The 17777-nt window shown below is 37.1% G+C and overlaps 1 protein-coding gene across 4 annotated transcripts in view; it reads right to left on the reverse strand.

Moving 5' to 3' along the window:
• Positions 1–17777, reverse strand: part of TPST1 (tyrosylprotein sulfotransferase 1) — an 86378-nt gene that overhangs the window by 12838 nt on the left and 55763 nt on the right. For all 4 annotated transcript variants that reach the window (XM_075995392.1, XM_012764084.2, XM_012764085.3 and 1 more), the window contains one exon: positions 16085–16283. In XM_075995392.1, coding sequence (XP_075851507.1) covers positions 16085–16283 — 199 coding nt within the window. The remainder of the gene's footprint in view (positions 1–16084; positions 16284–17777) is intronic.

Below are 17777 nucleotides of genomic sequence, written 5' to 3' on the forward strand. Positions count from 1 at the left end.
CATCTTCATATATTATGTTTACGAGTGACAGATAGATAGGTTTAGGGTCACTAGTTTGGGGAGCTCTGCAAAGTTGGAAATGGAGGAGAGATACTAAATTTAAAGCACCCAATAGTACTTAGTTTTAGGAAATATATTGTTAGGGTGCACACATAGTATGTATATTAGCTGAGGTCCAGATAAGTAACTTTTCTTTTTTTTTTGGTCTTTTTTACGCACTAAGTAACTTTTGTGGCAAGGGTTTGCAGAGTCCAGAAACCACCATTTATGAGACTGCTAAATAAACAAACACACTACAATTAGAAAATAAATTTTATGTTGTGCAGGGAAAAGATAAGTAGAAGAGGCATGTAATTTTCAATCTTTTAACTTTACTGTAAATTATTCACAAGAGACTGGAGCTGGAAAAATAAAGGATTACAGATGTTTTAACCTTCCCCCCACCAACTCTAACATTCTATGATTCTGAAGGAAGTTTCTCCAAGCCTGAGTATCACAGAGATTGCTTTCTTGGTTCCACTAGTGTGCCCTTTCTAGCAGGGTCTTTTGCTTAGTAAGTTATAAAGGTTACCGCACTGTTTCAATCCTCTCATAGAACAAAACACCACATAGGGCCTAAAAAAATGCATATAAAAATGTAAGCTCCACATGTAGTATTTAACACTGCTTTATAGCTTTTACTTGTTACAATGATGTATGCTTCCGTATTAGAGGCTTTTGGCTGGCAAGATAACGTTTCAAAAGAAATACATAAAATAGAAAATTAAACCATATTTGATGCTTTGGGTTTATAGACTAAAATCAGGCTTAAGTTTTTGGAGTGAGGAACAATTAACTCCACTATAAAACAGCCTCCAACTGTGGGATTACCTAGAATATAGATAGAAGGGGGAGGAGAGTTTGCCTAAGTTGCCTGTTACATTTCAAAAACCCAAGAAAGGTTCTGAACGTTGTCTAAAGTGAGCAATGTATCATTCTTGTTATTTGTCCTCAGACCACTTTTAGCTTTCTTAAAAGATTAATTAGGAACTGATCTATTAAGCCCAATACCACTTCACCTGTCACCACTGCCTCACCTGTACGGTTGTCCCTCAGTTATCTGGGTGGAGGTGGGGGTAGGGAATTGGTTTCAGGATCCCTTGTGAATACCAAAATTCACAGATGCTCAAATCCCTTATTTAAAATGGTGTGATATATGCAGATAACCCACATACATCCTCTGTATATTTAAATCACCTCTTGATTACTTACTTATAATATCTAATACAATGCAAATACTATATGAATAGTTGTTATACTGTATTGTTTAGGGAATAACAAGAAAAAAGTCTATACACGTTCAGTATAGACACAAGCATACATTTTTTTCTGAATATTTTCAATCCACACAGTTTTAGCCAACTTAAGTTATTTGGGTTCAACTTGTAGCAATTATATAGAGCAAACAGGAAGGCAATGGGACAAATACTGATAATTAAGAGGTGACAAATAAAACAAAGGATGAAACATAAATTATAAAAGGCAGACAGAAGCCTGAAGTTACTTAGTAAAGAGACCAACAATTCTATACCCTATATAAAGAGAAGACAGGCACCTTCTCTTTATAACACACAACTGCTAATTTTCTTTTTCTTTTTGAGCACACTCTTACAGAGCCTAATTCTCTTTTGATGAAATAAAATTTCAAATAATGATCAGTAATTTATTCAAAAAGGCAAGGAAGTATGTGATCAAATGCAGCAGAAAGGATTCTACACTAAATCATTAAGATTTGGTCCTTTCATGGTAAAAATCTATCCAGAAACTTAACTTTCCAGAATGACTCATTCCTCAAGGGTTTCAGATAGCCAAGGTTTTACAATTTATAGGAAAAATTGTCAGAAATATTATTAAGCCAATTCTGTACTTGGCTTGATCTTTTGAAGAACATGACCTTGTGTAACCCCCTTCAAATGTGGGATGGATCTAGTGACTTGCTTTTAACAACTAGAATTTGGCAAGAGTGATGAGCTATTATTTCTGATAATAGGTTACAAAAAGTATGTATCTTCTGTCCTGGGCATTCTCTCTTCCTGACTTGCTCTAAGGGAAGCCAGCTGCATGTTGTCAACTGCCTTACAGAAAGGCCCATGTGGCAAAGAACTGACATCTCCAGCCAACAGCCAGCAAGGACCTGAGGCCTGCCAATAGTCACACAAATGAGCTTGGAAGCAGATCCTCTCCCAGCTGAGCCCTGAGATGACTGCAGCCTGGCTGACAGCTTGACTAAAACTTCATGAAAGACCTTGAACCAGAGGTATCTAGGTAAGCGATGACTAGATTCCTGATCCACAGAATCTGAGATAATATGTTTGTTGCTTTAAGCCACTAGGAAGTTTTAGGGTAATTTGTTATGCCACCTAAATACATCATACAGATTCTTGTCAGGAGTGAAGTTCTATAGTAACACATACCTAAAATGTGGGAGGAGTGTTAGAACTGGGCAATGGATGGTGGCCAGAAGGCCTTTAAGGAGAGCAGTGGGAAAAGCCTAAATTACCATGAATTGATAGTAAACTTTAGACTTTTAGGAGCCCACCTGTAAAAGTTTTTAAGGAACATGAGGAACATCTGATTGGAACTTGGAGGCTGGAGGATCTTTGTTGTGTAACAGCAGAAAGTTTATAACCCAATTTTGTAGTTACGTAGAAAGTAGAAAATGTGCCTAATGAATTAGATGGTCTAGAAGCTAAACAGATTTCCAAGGAATGTTTTGAAGGCACCACCTGGTTTCTTTGGCGAAATACAAGAGGAGAGAAAAACTGAGGCAAGGACTGTTTAAAAAGAAAAAAAAAAAAGAAGGCAGGACATGATAGTTTTGAAACTGGATATGGAAATTCCTAGCCTTGCCATCTTCAATGCTAACAGTGTACAAGGTCACATTTGCTCCACTGATTCTGCTTCCATCATCATAGCACCTTCTCAGCCTTCAACTCCCCTGGACCCCTTTTATAAGCACCCTAGTGATTACCCTGGGTCCACCCAGAAAACTGAATAATCTCATTTTAAATCCTTAATTACGGGCCAACGCGGTGGCTCACACCTGTAATCCTAGCTCTCTGGGAGGCCGAGGCGGGTAGATTGCTTGAGGTCAGGAGTTCAAAGTCAGCCTGAGCAAGAGCGAGACCCCGTCTCTACTATAAATAAAAAGAAATTAATTGCCCAACTGATATATATAGAAAAAGTTAGCTGGGCATAGTGGCGCATGCCTGTAGCCCAGCTACTCGGGAGGCTGAAGCAGGAGGATCGCATGAGCCCAGGAGTTTGGGGTTGCTGTGAGCTAGGCTGATGCCATGGCACTCACTCTAGCCTGGACAACAAAGTGAGACTCTGTCTCAAAACAAAAATCCTTAATTACATCTGCAGAGTCCCTTTTGCCAGGGAAGGTACATATTCACAGATCCCAGGGAATAGGATGTGGACATCTCTACAGGGCCATTATTCAGTCTTCTACTTGAAAGCAATAGATAACTAATGCATTATACTTTGAATTTCCACAGTTTATAAATGGGATCACAGGGATGAACAAAGTATATAGAAATGCCAGTCATATTTCCCTCACAGACAAAAACCTCATACACGTGCCTTTAAATTTTAACCAATGTAGGAAAATGCTCTTATTCTTAGAGATGAGTGTTGAAGGAGCACAATATCTGCAACTTTTAAATAATTAAACAGCAATAAAAAATACATGTGGGTATACATACAGACAGAGAGATGAAACAAATATGGCAAAATTTATTATTATTGTTATTTTTGAGACAGTCTCACTCTGTTGCCCGGGCTAGAATGCCGTGGCATCAGCCTAGCTCACAGCAACCTCAAACTCCTGGGCTCAACTGATTCTCCTGCCTTAGCCTTCCGGGTAGCTGACTACAGGCATGCACCATTGTGCCCAGCTAATTTTTTCTATTTTTAATTGTTTGGCTAATTACTTTCTATTTATAGTACAGATGGGATCTTGCTCTTGTGCAGGCTGGGTTTGAACTCCTGACCTCGAGCAATCCACCCGTCTTGGCCTCCTAGAGTGCTAGGATTACAGGTGTGTGCCACTGTGCCTGGCCTGAATATGACAAAATTTATTATTATTATTATTTATAGAGATAAAATCTAGTTCTGTCACCCACCCAGGCTGAAGTGCAGTGGCGTGATCACAGCTCACTGTAATCTTGAATTCCTGGGCTCGGGTGACCGTCCTGCCTCAGCCTCCTGAGTAGCTGGGACTATAGATACGTGCAATTATGGCAAAATTTTAACAATTAATAATTCTATTTTAAGGGTATAAAGATATTTGTTGTACTATTCTTTCTATTTTTCTGTAAGTATAAAGAGCTGGGGAAAAATCAGGAAGATCAAAATTTTTTAACACAACAAATATATTAACCTTGCAAAACTCATTGGAGTATATTATAAGATATATATCATTTGTGAACAGATAAAAACTGAGAATTAAACTCAGGGGTTGGCAATCTACTCTATAAAAGGCAAGAGAGTAAATACTTTAGGCCTTATGGGCTATACAGTATGTTCCAACTACTTAACTCTACTGTTGTAGGGCAAACGCAGACATAGGTAATACATAAATAAGTGGAGTGTGTCCTAATAAAACTTTATCTACAAAAATAGACAGCTGTGGTTTGCCAACCCCTAATTTAACTAATATCAGTTCTTTCAAAATAAGAGAACTTCAAACAATCTCCAGAAATATATACTGATGACCATACTATGTGCTAACCATATTACACACAGTAGACTTTAAGGTTTTGATTTTGCTCAGAGGTTTCTTCAAAGTACACATATAGGTCAGGTGTGGTGGCTCGTGCCTGTAATCCTAGCATTCTGGAAGGCCGAGGCAGGAGGATTGTTCAAGGTCAGGAGTTCGAAACCAGCCTGAGCAAGAGTGAGACCCTGTCTCTACTAAAAATAGAAAGAAATTAATTGGCCTACTAAAAATATATAGAAAAAATTAGCCAGGTATGGTGGCGCATGCCTGTAGTCCCAGCTACTTGAGAGGCTGAGGCAGGAGGATCACCTGAGCCCAGGAGTTTGAGGCTGCTGTGAGCTAGACTGATGCCACGGCACTCTAGCCTGGGCAACAGAGTGAGACTCTGTCTCAAAAAAAGAAAAAGAAAAAGAAAAAAGCACACATATATTTTTTAACTCCACATGTTAAAAGATAGTCTTACAAACACAGGTTGTGAATTCACATTCATTGTAAACTCAAATTTATTTTATTCCTCCCCTTCCTTTCTGTAAACTCATTATAAACTCTAATCCATCCTTCCTTCCTTCCTTCCTTCCTTCCTTCCTTCCTTCCTTCCTTCCTTCCTTCCTTCCTTCCTTCCTTCCTTCCTTCCTTCCTTCCCTTCCTTCCTTCCTTCCTTCCAATTATACTCAAGAGCAAAGAATTAAATTAATTATAATCCTTAGTTTCTGACAAACTATCATCATTGGTCTGTGCTCAGCCTGCTGTTATTTATTTAGTAACATAATTCATTATTTTTAATACTGTAATAAGCTTCTTCCTTGAAGAATTATGACTTGATAGTTTCACATGTAGAGAAAACACAACTCCAGCCAGATATGATAATACAGAAAGGAATCCAGATTTTAAAATTTACATTTTTAATCCCATTGGACTCTTGTGGTACACTAGAGACTCTTTATCTCTAAAACACAAATAGTATAAAACAGCTGATAACATGTATGTTTACATATTCTCATTTGTTTCAAAATATTTTGGCAGCTTTGCAAATCTCAGATAGGGTTCTTGGAAAGTTCAACAATCTTGCGCTGCCTAGAAACAACTGAATAAATGTTGTTAATACTTCTTATATCAACAAGAAAAAATATTAATTGGTCCAGAAGCATGATACTCTTTCTACTCCAACAATGTTGTTAAGGAAAAGAAATGTTTCAGTGTATTCACTTTTGGATGAAGTTGGACAAGATGGATTGCAATGTGAACTGAATTGGGAATGTGTAGTGACTATGAAATAAGAACCTCTTCTTACAGAAAGCAGTGTAAATATAGGAAATTGAGCATTAAGACATTGATTTCTTAAGGAAAAAGTTCAGTGTGCAGAATGATTAGGACACTTATCAGGCAGGAATGCTAAGTTATTTCCGTTCAAAGGAAATAGTACCAAACCAAGTTTTCAGAGACACTGAAAGGCAGTTAATACATACAAGTACAGTCAACAATAATTTCATAAATTTCCTTTCACTGGAGTGCTCTATTCCCTTTTTCTCAAACTGGAGAACTTTTACTTATCCTTTAAACATGAGAACCCAGTAGTGCAATCTGTTACCACATGGCATCTTGAATGCCCTACTTTTATGGCAGTTATCACATTGAATTACAGTTAATTACAAATCTGTCTTTTTTTTTTTTTTTTTTTTTTAAGAGACAGAGACTTGCTCTGTTGTCAAGGCTGGGAGGGCAGTGGCACAATCATAATCCAGTGATCTTTTCCCGAGTAGCTGGGACTACAGGCATGTACCATTATGCCTGGCTAATTAAAAAACATACAGATATATATACATTTTTTTTTTTTTTGGTGGTGACAGGGTTCCACTGTGTTGCTCAGGCTGGTCTTGAATTCCTGGCCTCAAACAATCCTTCTGCCTCAGCCTCTCAAAGTGCTGGGATTATAGGCATAAGACATCATGCCTGGCTTGTCTATCTTTTTCATTAGACTACTTTTTTTTTTTTCCCTTTAGTCACTGGTGTTCATCATCAGACTTCTTAAGGAAAGAGACAGATTCTTAATCATCTTTACATTCTGGTCGGAGGAACAAGTGGACACTTGGATGAAAGAATAAATAAATGAATGAGATACTTTCATAGTCACCTCCATTTTTACAGTTGATAGACTTAAAAAGATACTAAAACCAGACTCCCTGAACTATTCAAGGGAGGGACAAAATATCACCCACTCACAGGAACCAAGTGGTGGCACTTAACTATTAGAAACAATGGGTACATAGTTACACGTTATAAGCAATGCAGAGGTGGAGGAGGAAAACAGAATGGTGTGATCTGTAGAGATTTTTGGTGGTGGCTAATTGATCATGGCGTCCCTGGGACTAAAATAGATGGGTGGCATACTAAAGCCATACTTCAGGCGTTATACTAGTACTGCCTGTCCCTACCAAAATATTACACCAAAAGCAATACTGCATTCCTAGAGAGATTATAGAGATTAGTACATCCAACAAAAACTTAAGATACAGGGTGATACTTACTGACTCCTATTTTACCTGCTGTTCTAGATGTGTTAACTTTGCTAGAGCAAATCAACATGGCTCCTAGTGTCTAGTATGTAGCTATTGATTCAGCAAACCCTTCTTCGCTATACCTGTTAATAAAGACCATTAGAAGTTATTACTTCACCCAACGGCTGGCTGTATCAAAGTACTCTGTCATAATCTAATCTACAGGGACCCTGATCATCTTACTACTGCATAGGAGAGCATTCTGGTCCACTACACTGATGATATGTTGATTGGACTTAAACAGAAAGTAGCAAATACCCTGTCCACTTTGGGAAGATATGTCAGAGGGTGGAAAATAAACCCTGAAAAAATTCAGTGGCTTGCTACTTCTGTAAAATTTCTAGAGATTCAGCAATCTAGAACATATAGTATTAAGATATTCCCTCCAAGGACAAGTTGCTACATGTAGTGTATCCTTCCAACAAAAAACAGACTCAACACCTAGAGGCCTTCTTTGGATTATGGAAACAACATATACTTCCATATGGGTTTTCTACTCCTACACATTTACCAAGTAAGCCATAAAGGTGATGTTCTAAGTAGGGTCTGGAGCAAGAGAAGAAGCTGAAACAGGACCAGGCTGCCTTACAAGCTGCCTTCCCTCTGGGGCCAAATGATTAAGAGATCCAATGGTGCTTGAAGTGTCTATGGGAGACAGGTGTGCTGTGTGGAGGTATGACAGGCCGCTATGGGTGAATCACATTGTAAATCCCAGGATTTTAGAGCAAAGCTATGCTAACTAAGATCATTATCCTTCTTTACCTCCTGCCTCAGCCTACCAGAGTGCTAGGATTACAGTTATGAGTCAGCATGCCCAGCCAGCAATAAAGTATTTTTATTTAAGGTATGTATATTGTTTTTTAGACATAATGCTACTGCACACTTAACAGACTACAGTACAGTGTCAACATAACTTTTATATGCACTGGGAAAACAAAATACTTCTGTGACTTGCTTTATGGCATTATGCACTTTATTATGGTGGTCTGGAACCAAACCCACAATACCTCCAAGGTATGCCTATATAACCCATAATTAAGAAAATAGGGAGAGACTCATGATGAGGACTTTTAAATAGTTATTATAAATATGTTAAAAAATTTAGAGGAAAAGATGAACAGAATGGTTGAAGAGATGAAGAATTCTAGCAGAGAAAGGTAAATTCTGGAACTGAAAAATAAATTATTTGAAATAAAGATATCACTAGATGGGTTTAACAGCAAATTGGCTACAGAAGACAACAGGATCAATGAATTAAAAAATAAGTTAATTAAGAACTAATCAAAGCTGAGACTGAAACTGGAGATGGCAGTTGAAAGGATCCGTGAATTTGGTACATTATAGTTACACTGCTGAAAACCAAAGATAAAATGAAAATCTTATAGCAGACAAAGAAAAAAGAATAAGTTATTGATTATTATAAGAATGTCAGCTGACTTCCCATTAAACACAATGGTGGCCAATAAAATAATATATATTAATTGCTGAAAGTTAAAAAAAAAACCTGAACAAAACAAAACAAAACAAAACCCTATCAACCTAGAATTCTATGTCCAGCAAAATATTCTAAAATAATGAAGAAGAAATTAATACATTTTCAGGTTAAAAAAAAAAAAGCTAATAAAATTAGTTACCAGTATAGCCTTACTATATATTAATAAAAAATGCTAAAGGAAGTTCATCAGGCTGAAGAGAAATGATTCCAGATGAAAGTCTGGATCTTCAAGAAAAAAAAAAACAAAACCCAAAACCTTTAGTGTCCCAAAAAGCATAAAATATTTGCTATCTGGATTTCTATAAAAAAAATTTTGTAGCCTGTGTCCTAGAGGAACTACTATAACCAAAAACAAAAAACAAAGAGGTATATAGCTAAAAAGAGGAGATAATAGCCAAAAGGAGATAAAATGGAATACTAGAAAAGATTAATTCCAAAGAAGGCAGGAAAAGAGAAACAAAGGAACAAAGATAGATGATCCAAATAAAAAAACAGCAAGATGGTAGATTTAAAAACCAGATGAATAATCACATTAAATGTAAGTGGATTAAATATTCCATTTAAATGGCAGAGAGTATAAATGGATTAACTGAGAAGACCAGCTATGTACAGACACAGATTAAAAGTATTCATAAAAGGATGGGAAAAACATATCATGTATATAATACACATGGAAATACTCTTGTGGTTATATTCATATCAGACAAAGTAGACTTCCAGAGAGTGAAATCAGGGATGAAGAGAGATATTTCATAATTGCAAAAGAGCTAATTCAAGACAATTTAAATGGGTATGTTCCTCATAATATAGATCATAAATACATGAAAGAAAATTGATAAAAATGAAAGGAGAAATAAATAAACTCATACACTTTACTCGAAAATTTATAAAGTTAGACCCCCCAAATCAAATAAGAATTAGAAGACTTGAAAAACACCATGAAATAACTTGAACTCGCTGATATTTACAGACTCTGCAACAAACACAGTGTTCACATTTTTTAAAGTGAACATGAGACTATTTGCTAGTCATAAAGCAATTTTCAATGTATTTCAAAGGACTGAAACCCTAGTGACTGTGTTCTCTGACCATAATGAAATTAAATTAGTAATCGACAATGAAAAGGATAACTAGAAAATCTCCAAATATTTGAAAAGTAAATGCCATTCTAAGAAGTCTGGACTTTATATTGTAGTAACAGTGGAGCTATTCATAAATTTTATGTAAGGTGATGATATATTCATATTTGAGCTGTGGAAAAATAACTTACATAGCATTTGGAAAATGTAGCGTAAGGATGTCTAAATAATAAAAAGAGGGTACTGCCTCACTTTATGTGAGAAATGAGAAGAAACTGCTCCAAGGAAGCTGAAATGAAAAAGGCTGAATCAAGATATTTTCAAATGTAGACTCAAGGGTCTCACTAACCAGTTAATTACATGTTATCTATAAAGCTAGGTAATCCTATTTTGGATAACTGTATAAATATGAATGCTGTGTATATAGAGAAAAGAAATAGGAAGAAGCAGTTTTTGCTGGGTATAGGAACGAGAAAAAAAAAAAGTGTGTTTTCCAGGCTCTACCTTTAATGCAAGAATATCAATTCCAATTACTGTGGCATCTTACTGTTGGTTTAGGGATTTAACCCAACACCCTGTTCCAGCTCACTATATCTTTAAGTTTCTTCTTGTCTGCTTCTGTGGGTTCTGTAACCCTGGTGCCTGCTTTTCCATTTGACCACTTGCTCTATTTAGGTTTTCAATTGGATATTCCATTCACAACTTGGATCTTCCTTTTAGCTTATTCTTTAAGTTTAGCAACTAGGTCTCTGAACTGTTTTGGGGCTTGAGGCATGTGCCCTAAGGACTCTGTTCCTCTTATCTGCTGACTCACAGGCACTGCAAGTACAGATAAGCACAGCCTCATCCCTTACCCTCATACCTCGGATTCCTGCTTAGTTTAGTGAACAATTCCATTTAGCTTCTGCCTGTCAGGGAACAAGCTTGGACAATAAATGCAATTTTGGACACTGAATTTCAGGTCCTTGAGAGCATATAGGTGGAGATATACAGACAGCAGTTGGAAATAATGAACCTGGGGCTTAGGAAAGAGACCCACTGAGAAATACAAATGTATGATCATCAGCAAATAGGTTGTAATAAAAACTATATGAGTGTCTACACTGGTGTTTCTGAGTAAAAAAAAAAAAAAAAAAAAAAACTATATGAGTGGATGAGCTTGATCAAGGAGACTATAAAATAGGAGTCCTTAATCTGATAGATTTTAGGGGAATCTATGAATCCACTGAAATTGTGGATAAAATTCTGTGTATGTTATGTGTCTGTATTTCTGAAGCAGGGATCCACAGGTTGCATCACATTCTCAAATTCCTAAATCTAAAAAGGTTAAGAGCCAGGCGTGCTGGCTCACACACATAATCCTAGCACTCTGGGAGGCTGATGCAGGAGGATGTCTTGAGCTCATGAGTTAGAGTCCAGCCTGAGCAAGAGCAAGAGCCCATCTCTATTTAAAAAAGAATACAAGGTTAAGAACCTTTAAGGAAGGGAGAAGGCTGAGGATGCAACCTAAAGGGCATTATTTATTTAAATGTGCTACAATTTGGGGATTGGAGACTATGGTAGGAAAGGGTATGAAATATGTTAGTGTTTCATTCCTAATGTACCATGTGAGTCATGGCAACCATAAAGCACATGATTTTCTATTCAAAACTGGGCAATTGTCCCTAAAATGTGCTGACTCATCATTACTTCCAGACTACCCAAAATTGTATGAAAAACAGTATTTTTAGGCCTAGAGGTGTAAATTCTATATTTCCAGTGAAAATGTGATTGTTTTCTCCCACTTTCACTCCATAAATAAGGGAACACATTCCTCAGCCACCTTCTCTCTTTGGAGTCCATCTCATGTCACAGCTGATTATCAAAGATCTCTTTGTAAGCATTACTTTATAAAACCTCATGGTCATCAATGCTGGATATATTAGCAACTGAGTTATTACATGCAAAAAAGCTTAGAAGATACATAGGATTTAGATTGCAAGGAGGCCTACGAAACTCAAACTGAAAACATGAATGTCTGCTTCCATGCATTACCACAAAGGGCTCAAATATGCAATTATAATTCACACTTTTATCTTTTCTTCCTCAAAATTATTTGTCACTGGAGAGACAGGCAGACAAAAAAGCAAGGTTTTCCCCCCAGTAAGCACTTTGAAATCCTTTCAACGACCACAAGTGTGTTTGAAATAAATTCTTTAGTCACATGGATTTAAACCACAGAATTCTTCCCAAACTACCACTCAAGAAAGAGGAGGAAAACCTAGCCAAGCCAACTTGCATGTGGGAAAACTACAATGTCTACTGCCTGGGAAATCTCAAAATATCATTTATATATGAATTTTGGTTTATACAAAAACGCTTTCAGTATTGAAAGCAGAAAGCTATAAATGACCAGTTACAAAGAGACTATCAAGGACTATGAAAGTAGGATACTAGGCTGATGTATGCTTCATTTTTAGCAGACTGTAGTTCATAGAACTTTAATACATTTTATAAAAATTGTAAAAACTTAAAAGACAGTTCATAATAGAATATATACATATAGCTAATAACTGGGAAATTTTCAGTTACATCAATCAATGAAATCTATTAAAATTAGCAAAAATCGAAGATGAAATCTCTTCCACTATGCTGGTAGTTCGAAAGTTTTTTTAAAAAAAGTTTTTCTTGCTTTCTTTTTTATTTTTTGAGACAGAGTCTCACTCTGTTGCCTGGGCTAGAGTACCATGGCATTAGCCTAGCTCATAGCAACCTGCAAACTCCTGACCTCAAGTGATCCTCCCGCTTCAGCTTCCCAGGGTGCTAGGATTACAGGCATGAGCCACCATGCCTGGCCTTTTGAAAAAGATTTATCAGCATATATCAAGCACCTTAAAAATTCTCAAATAGGCCGAGCGCGGTGGCTCACGCCTGTAATCCTAGCACTCTGGGAGGCCGAGGCGGGCGGATCGCTTGAGGTCAGGAGTTCAAAACCAGCCTGAGCAAGAGTGAGACCCCATCTCTACTATAAATAGAAAGAAATTAATTGGCCAACTAATATATATAGAAAAAATTAGCCGGGCATAGTGGTGCATGCCTGTAGTCCCAGCTACTCGGGAGGCTGAGGCAGCAGGATTGCTTGAGCCCAGGAGATTGAGGTTGCTGTGAGCTAGGCTGATGCCACGGCACTCACTCTAGCCTGGGCAACAAAGTGAGACTCTGTCCCAAAAAAAAAAAAAAAAAAAAAAAAAAATCTCAGATAATCTGACCTGGTTTAATTCTACTTTTATTAGTCTAACCTTTAAAAAAAAATAACCCTAAAATATAGTATGCACAAAGATATTCACTATAGCACAATTTGTCAAAGATAAAATTGTAAACAACAAAAGAAAATGATAAAATGAATTACAGAACATCTACTAGAGAAATATATTCTGTTTCTTCACTTAGTCCCTCATTTACTATGTTTCAGAAAGGATTTAAGGTGGCTCCTATGATTATATATTATAAATCATGAAAAATTATGCTTAAAAAACAAGTGCATAGTGGGAAAATGCTAATAAATATTAAGAGGAAAGGGTTGGATACAAAATTGTGTGTACAAATGTGAGATTATAAAATAAATACTCTTGGCCAGGCGCAGTGGCTCATGCCTGTAATCCTAGTACTCTGGGAGGCCGAGGCAGTTGGATCGCTCAAGGTCAGGAGCTCAAAATCAGCCTGACCAAGAGCAAGACCTCATCTCTACTAAAAATAGAAAGAAATTAATTGGCCAACTAAAAATATATAGAAAAAATTAGCTGGGCATGGTGGTGCATGCCTGTAGTCCCAGCTACTAGGGAGGCTGAGACAGGAGGATCACTTGAGCCCAGGAGTTTGAGGTTGCTGTGAGCTAGGCTGACGCCACGGCACTCACTCTAGCTTGGGCAACAAAGTGAGACTCTGTCTCAAAAAAACAAAAAAGATAAGTACTCTTACGTTCAACAAAATGCAGAGGCCAGTCATGGTAGCTCATGCCTGTAATCCTAGCACTTTGGGATACCAAGGTGGGAGAATCACTTAAAGGCCAGGAGTTCAAGACCAGCCTAAGCAAGAGTTAGATCCCACTTTTACAAAAAGTAGAAAAATTTGCCAGGTATGGTTGCATGTGCCTGTAGTCCTAGCTACTCGGGAGACTGAGGCAGGAGGATTGCTTCAGCCCAGGAGTCTGAGGTTGCAGTGAGCTGCGATGATGCCACTGCACTCTATCCCAGGGAACAGAGCGAGACCGTGTCTCCAAAAAAAAAAACAAGTAGAGAAGGAAGAATGATTTGTGTCTGGGTGATAACACTGTAAGTGATTTTTACTCTCTTTTTAATTTTATAAGTTTTTTGTAATGAGCTTATATTTTTATAAGAAAAATGTTTATATATATAAAGTATTAAGAGGATGGTGATTATTTAAAAAATAAAATATTTGCCTGCCTTCATATAAGATGGTTTCTTCATATATAGCCACAAATGGTGAAATGAAAAAGGGAAATGAAAGTAATAGCTGAGAAAGGAATTCATGTGGAAATTGACCTTATGAAATAAATTTGTTAGTCATAAATTTGTCAATTAAAGGTATCAAAAGACAGAATAAAGAAATGATATAAAGTTGTGGGGAGGGAAGGACACTGACATCAACAAGGGAATATGAGAGAAGGCCAAGGAATTTTGTTTTTTTTTTTTTTTTTGAGACAGAGTCTCCCTCTGTCGCCTAGGCTAAAGTGAGTGCCGTGGCGTCAGCCTAGCTCACAGCAACCTCAATCTCCTGGGCTCAGCAATCCTCCTGCCTCAGCCTCCCGAGTAGCTGGGACTACAGGCATGCACCACCATGCCCGGCTAATTTTTTGTATATATATTTTTAGTTGGTCGATTAATTTCTTTCTATTTTTTGGTAGAGACGGGGTCTCGCTCAGGCTGGTTTCAAACACCTGACCTCGAGCAATCCGCCCGCCTCGGCCTCCCAAAGTGCTAGGATTACAGGCGTGAGCCACTGCGCCCGGCCAAGGCCAAGGAATTTTAATTTTGAAATCAAATAGCCTAACAGTGAATTTATGCTAACATGGTTGTCTTGTTTGAAGTGTAGTTTCAAATTGAATACATACAGAGACAGAAAGTAGAACTGTGGTTGTCAAGGGCTGGGAGAAGAAGAGAATAGAGAGTTATAGTTTGGGAAGATGAAAAAAGTCTGGAGATGGATGGTGGTGATAGTCACGTAACGTAAACATACTTGGTGCCACTAAATGTACACTTAAAAAAATTAAAATGTTAAACTTCATATGTATCTTACCACAATAAAAAAAAAGAATGTATAGGTGTGATCTGAAAGAGAGTCAACTGGTAATTCAGATTAGCACTTTGAGTTTTCAGGACTTTCTGTTGCGCTGCATGCTGTGGCATCAGCCTAGCTCACAGCAACCTCCAACTCCTGGCTCTAGCGTTCCTTCTGTCTCAGCTTCCTGAGTAGCTGGGACTACAGGCCTGCGCCCCCATGCCGGCTAATTTTTTCTATTTTTGGTAGAGACGGGGTCTTGCCCTTACTCAGACTGGTCTTGAACTCCTGAGCTCAAACGATTGGCCTGCCTTGGCCTCCCAGAGTGCTAGGATTACAGGTGTGAGCCACCCTGCCCGGCTAAGTTTTCAGGATTTTTTGAAACAATATTTTGTAAAGATGAAATAAGTTTTAATTTATTAAGAGAAAGACTGTAATTTCACTTTAATAGCAACTTTCCCTTAATCAGAGGGCTAGTGTATTGTACTTTTTTAATAATTCTTCTAATAAAGCCAATGTTCAGCATTTAAGTATCAAGAAATTATCTTTAAAAAGGTTTAAAAGTAAAATAGCCATTAGATTTAAAGAAAAAAGAAACTATAAGTAAGGTCATTAATAATTCTGGTGTTTATGCAGATTTGTAGTAATCAACTATGAGAATAAATCTCCCCAACAGGTAGTACCATTCCCAGAAAAGTGGGCAAAATATATTAATGAACTGACCCCACAGTTCTTGGTAAGAGCCAGAGTTACCCTTAAAATACAGAGGAAGACTTCTGATAATGCATTCTACAAATAGAATTTTTCTAATTTAAAATACTTTTCTGATCATAAAATAGCAAGAAATAAGAAAAAAACTATTCATGTCCCAAATTCTGAATCTAGTATTCTCAGTTACTTTAAAAATCTCACTCACCCTTCTCGTGTTTTCAAGGATTTTGGGATCAGGTTGTCCATAGTTAGGTGGATTGGCATATGGGTCATATCCAAGTTTGGCAAGCATGGGTGCAATCACTGCCATGTCTTGTAAAACGTCTGGAGGTATCTTCCCAACCCATTTTGATAGAGCTCCCACATTGACTGGCTTGATGACTTGGTCTGTAGATCTCTCCACTCTGAAAACAATATAATATGGACAAATATTTAAAATTTAAAAGATAGTGTTAACCACTCCAAATTGTTTTTGATAGCTTATACATTTTAATTATCTGGATTATAAAGTAATTGAGAAAGAGGGTACTAATCAGGTTTGACACTATTTACTAGACTTTAAAAAATAATTTAAGTTTGATGGGAATTATTGGCAGCCTCAGATTTTTAGAAATAGGAAAAAGGGTCAGCTGAAACATCTGCATAAAACATGTTGATATTTTAATTACAATGTCCAGGAAAGAAAACCAACAAAGATAAGACTGCTTAGCAAAACTGCCAGTCATCTAAGAAACAATGGTGACATAGCACATCTTATATTTTCCTGGTTAGAGCTAGAACCCATACTATTAAGTGAAGTTTCCCAAGAATGGAAAAACAAGCACCACATATACTCACCAGCAAATTGGTATTAACTGAACAGCACCTAAGTGGTCACATAGGTACTACAGTAATAGGGTATTGGGCAGGTGGGAGGGGGCAGGTATATACATATATAATGAGTGAGATGTGCACCATCTGGGGGATGGTCATGCTGGAGACTCAGACTTGTGGGCGGAGGGGGAGGAAATGGGCATTTATTGAAACCTTAAAATCTGTACCCCCATAATATGCCGAAATAAAAAAAAACAAAAATAAAAAAAACCTGCCAGTCAACTTACTTGAAATTCATTAAAAAAAAAAAAAAAGAGATGGATTTATGGATGACTAGAGAGACAACAGATAGATGAACAGATATGTGATAAAGCAAATATAGCAAATGTTAATTGCAGACTCTAGCTGGTGGGTTTATAATTCTTTCAATTCTTCTGTATGTTTGAACTTTTTTATAATAAAATGTGACAGGGAATATAGCCAACCACAAACCACCAAGAATGCAAAATATTCATTTGTTCTACTTCCCTGTTGACTTCCTTAAAAAATTCTATTTTCTACAGAAGAAAAAGAACTCCTGTTTATGATTTTCAATATTACAGTATTCAATATTACAGAACAAATGTGTTCTACCTCTTGCCCTGGAAATTTACTTTAATCCTGTAATGACTATACTTACTGTATTTGAATAAATAACTAGTAACACCTTAGGATAAAATATAACATGAAATGACATTTGGATTTAAATTGGATCTGAATTAGATTTTGGCCAAATGACTATAAAACAGAAATGCTTAAGGAGAGTTTTAAGAAATCACTCAAACACAGTATTCTATTATAATAAAATGAAAGGTAAAAGTCCTTTTCCTTTAAGTATATGACCTCTCACTGCAGATAATCATTATCTGATGAGAAGCCTCTTGAAGGGGCTCTGCTCCTAAAATAACAGACAAGTGAAAATAAGATGACTCTTCCCTGGGATTCTGTGAGGTCATCAGCTCCAGGTTTTCCTCCTGCCTCAATAGCCATATTCTTTTTTTTTGCTCTGTCACCCGGGCTATGGCATCAGCCTAGCTCACAGCAAC

Source organism: Microcebus murinus, chromosome 19 (genome assembly GCF_040939455.1).
Source record: "Microcebus murinus isolate Inina chromosome 19, M.murinus_Inina_mat1.0, whole genome shotgun sequence".
Lineage (NCBI taxonomy): Eukaryota > Metazoa > Chordata > Mammalia > Primates > Cheirogaleidae > Microcebus > Microcebus murinus.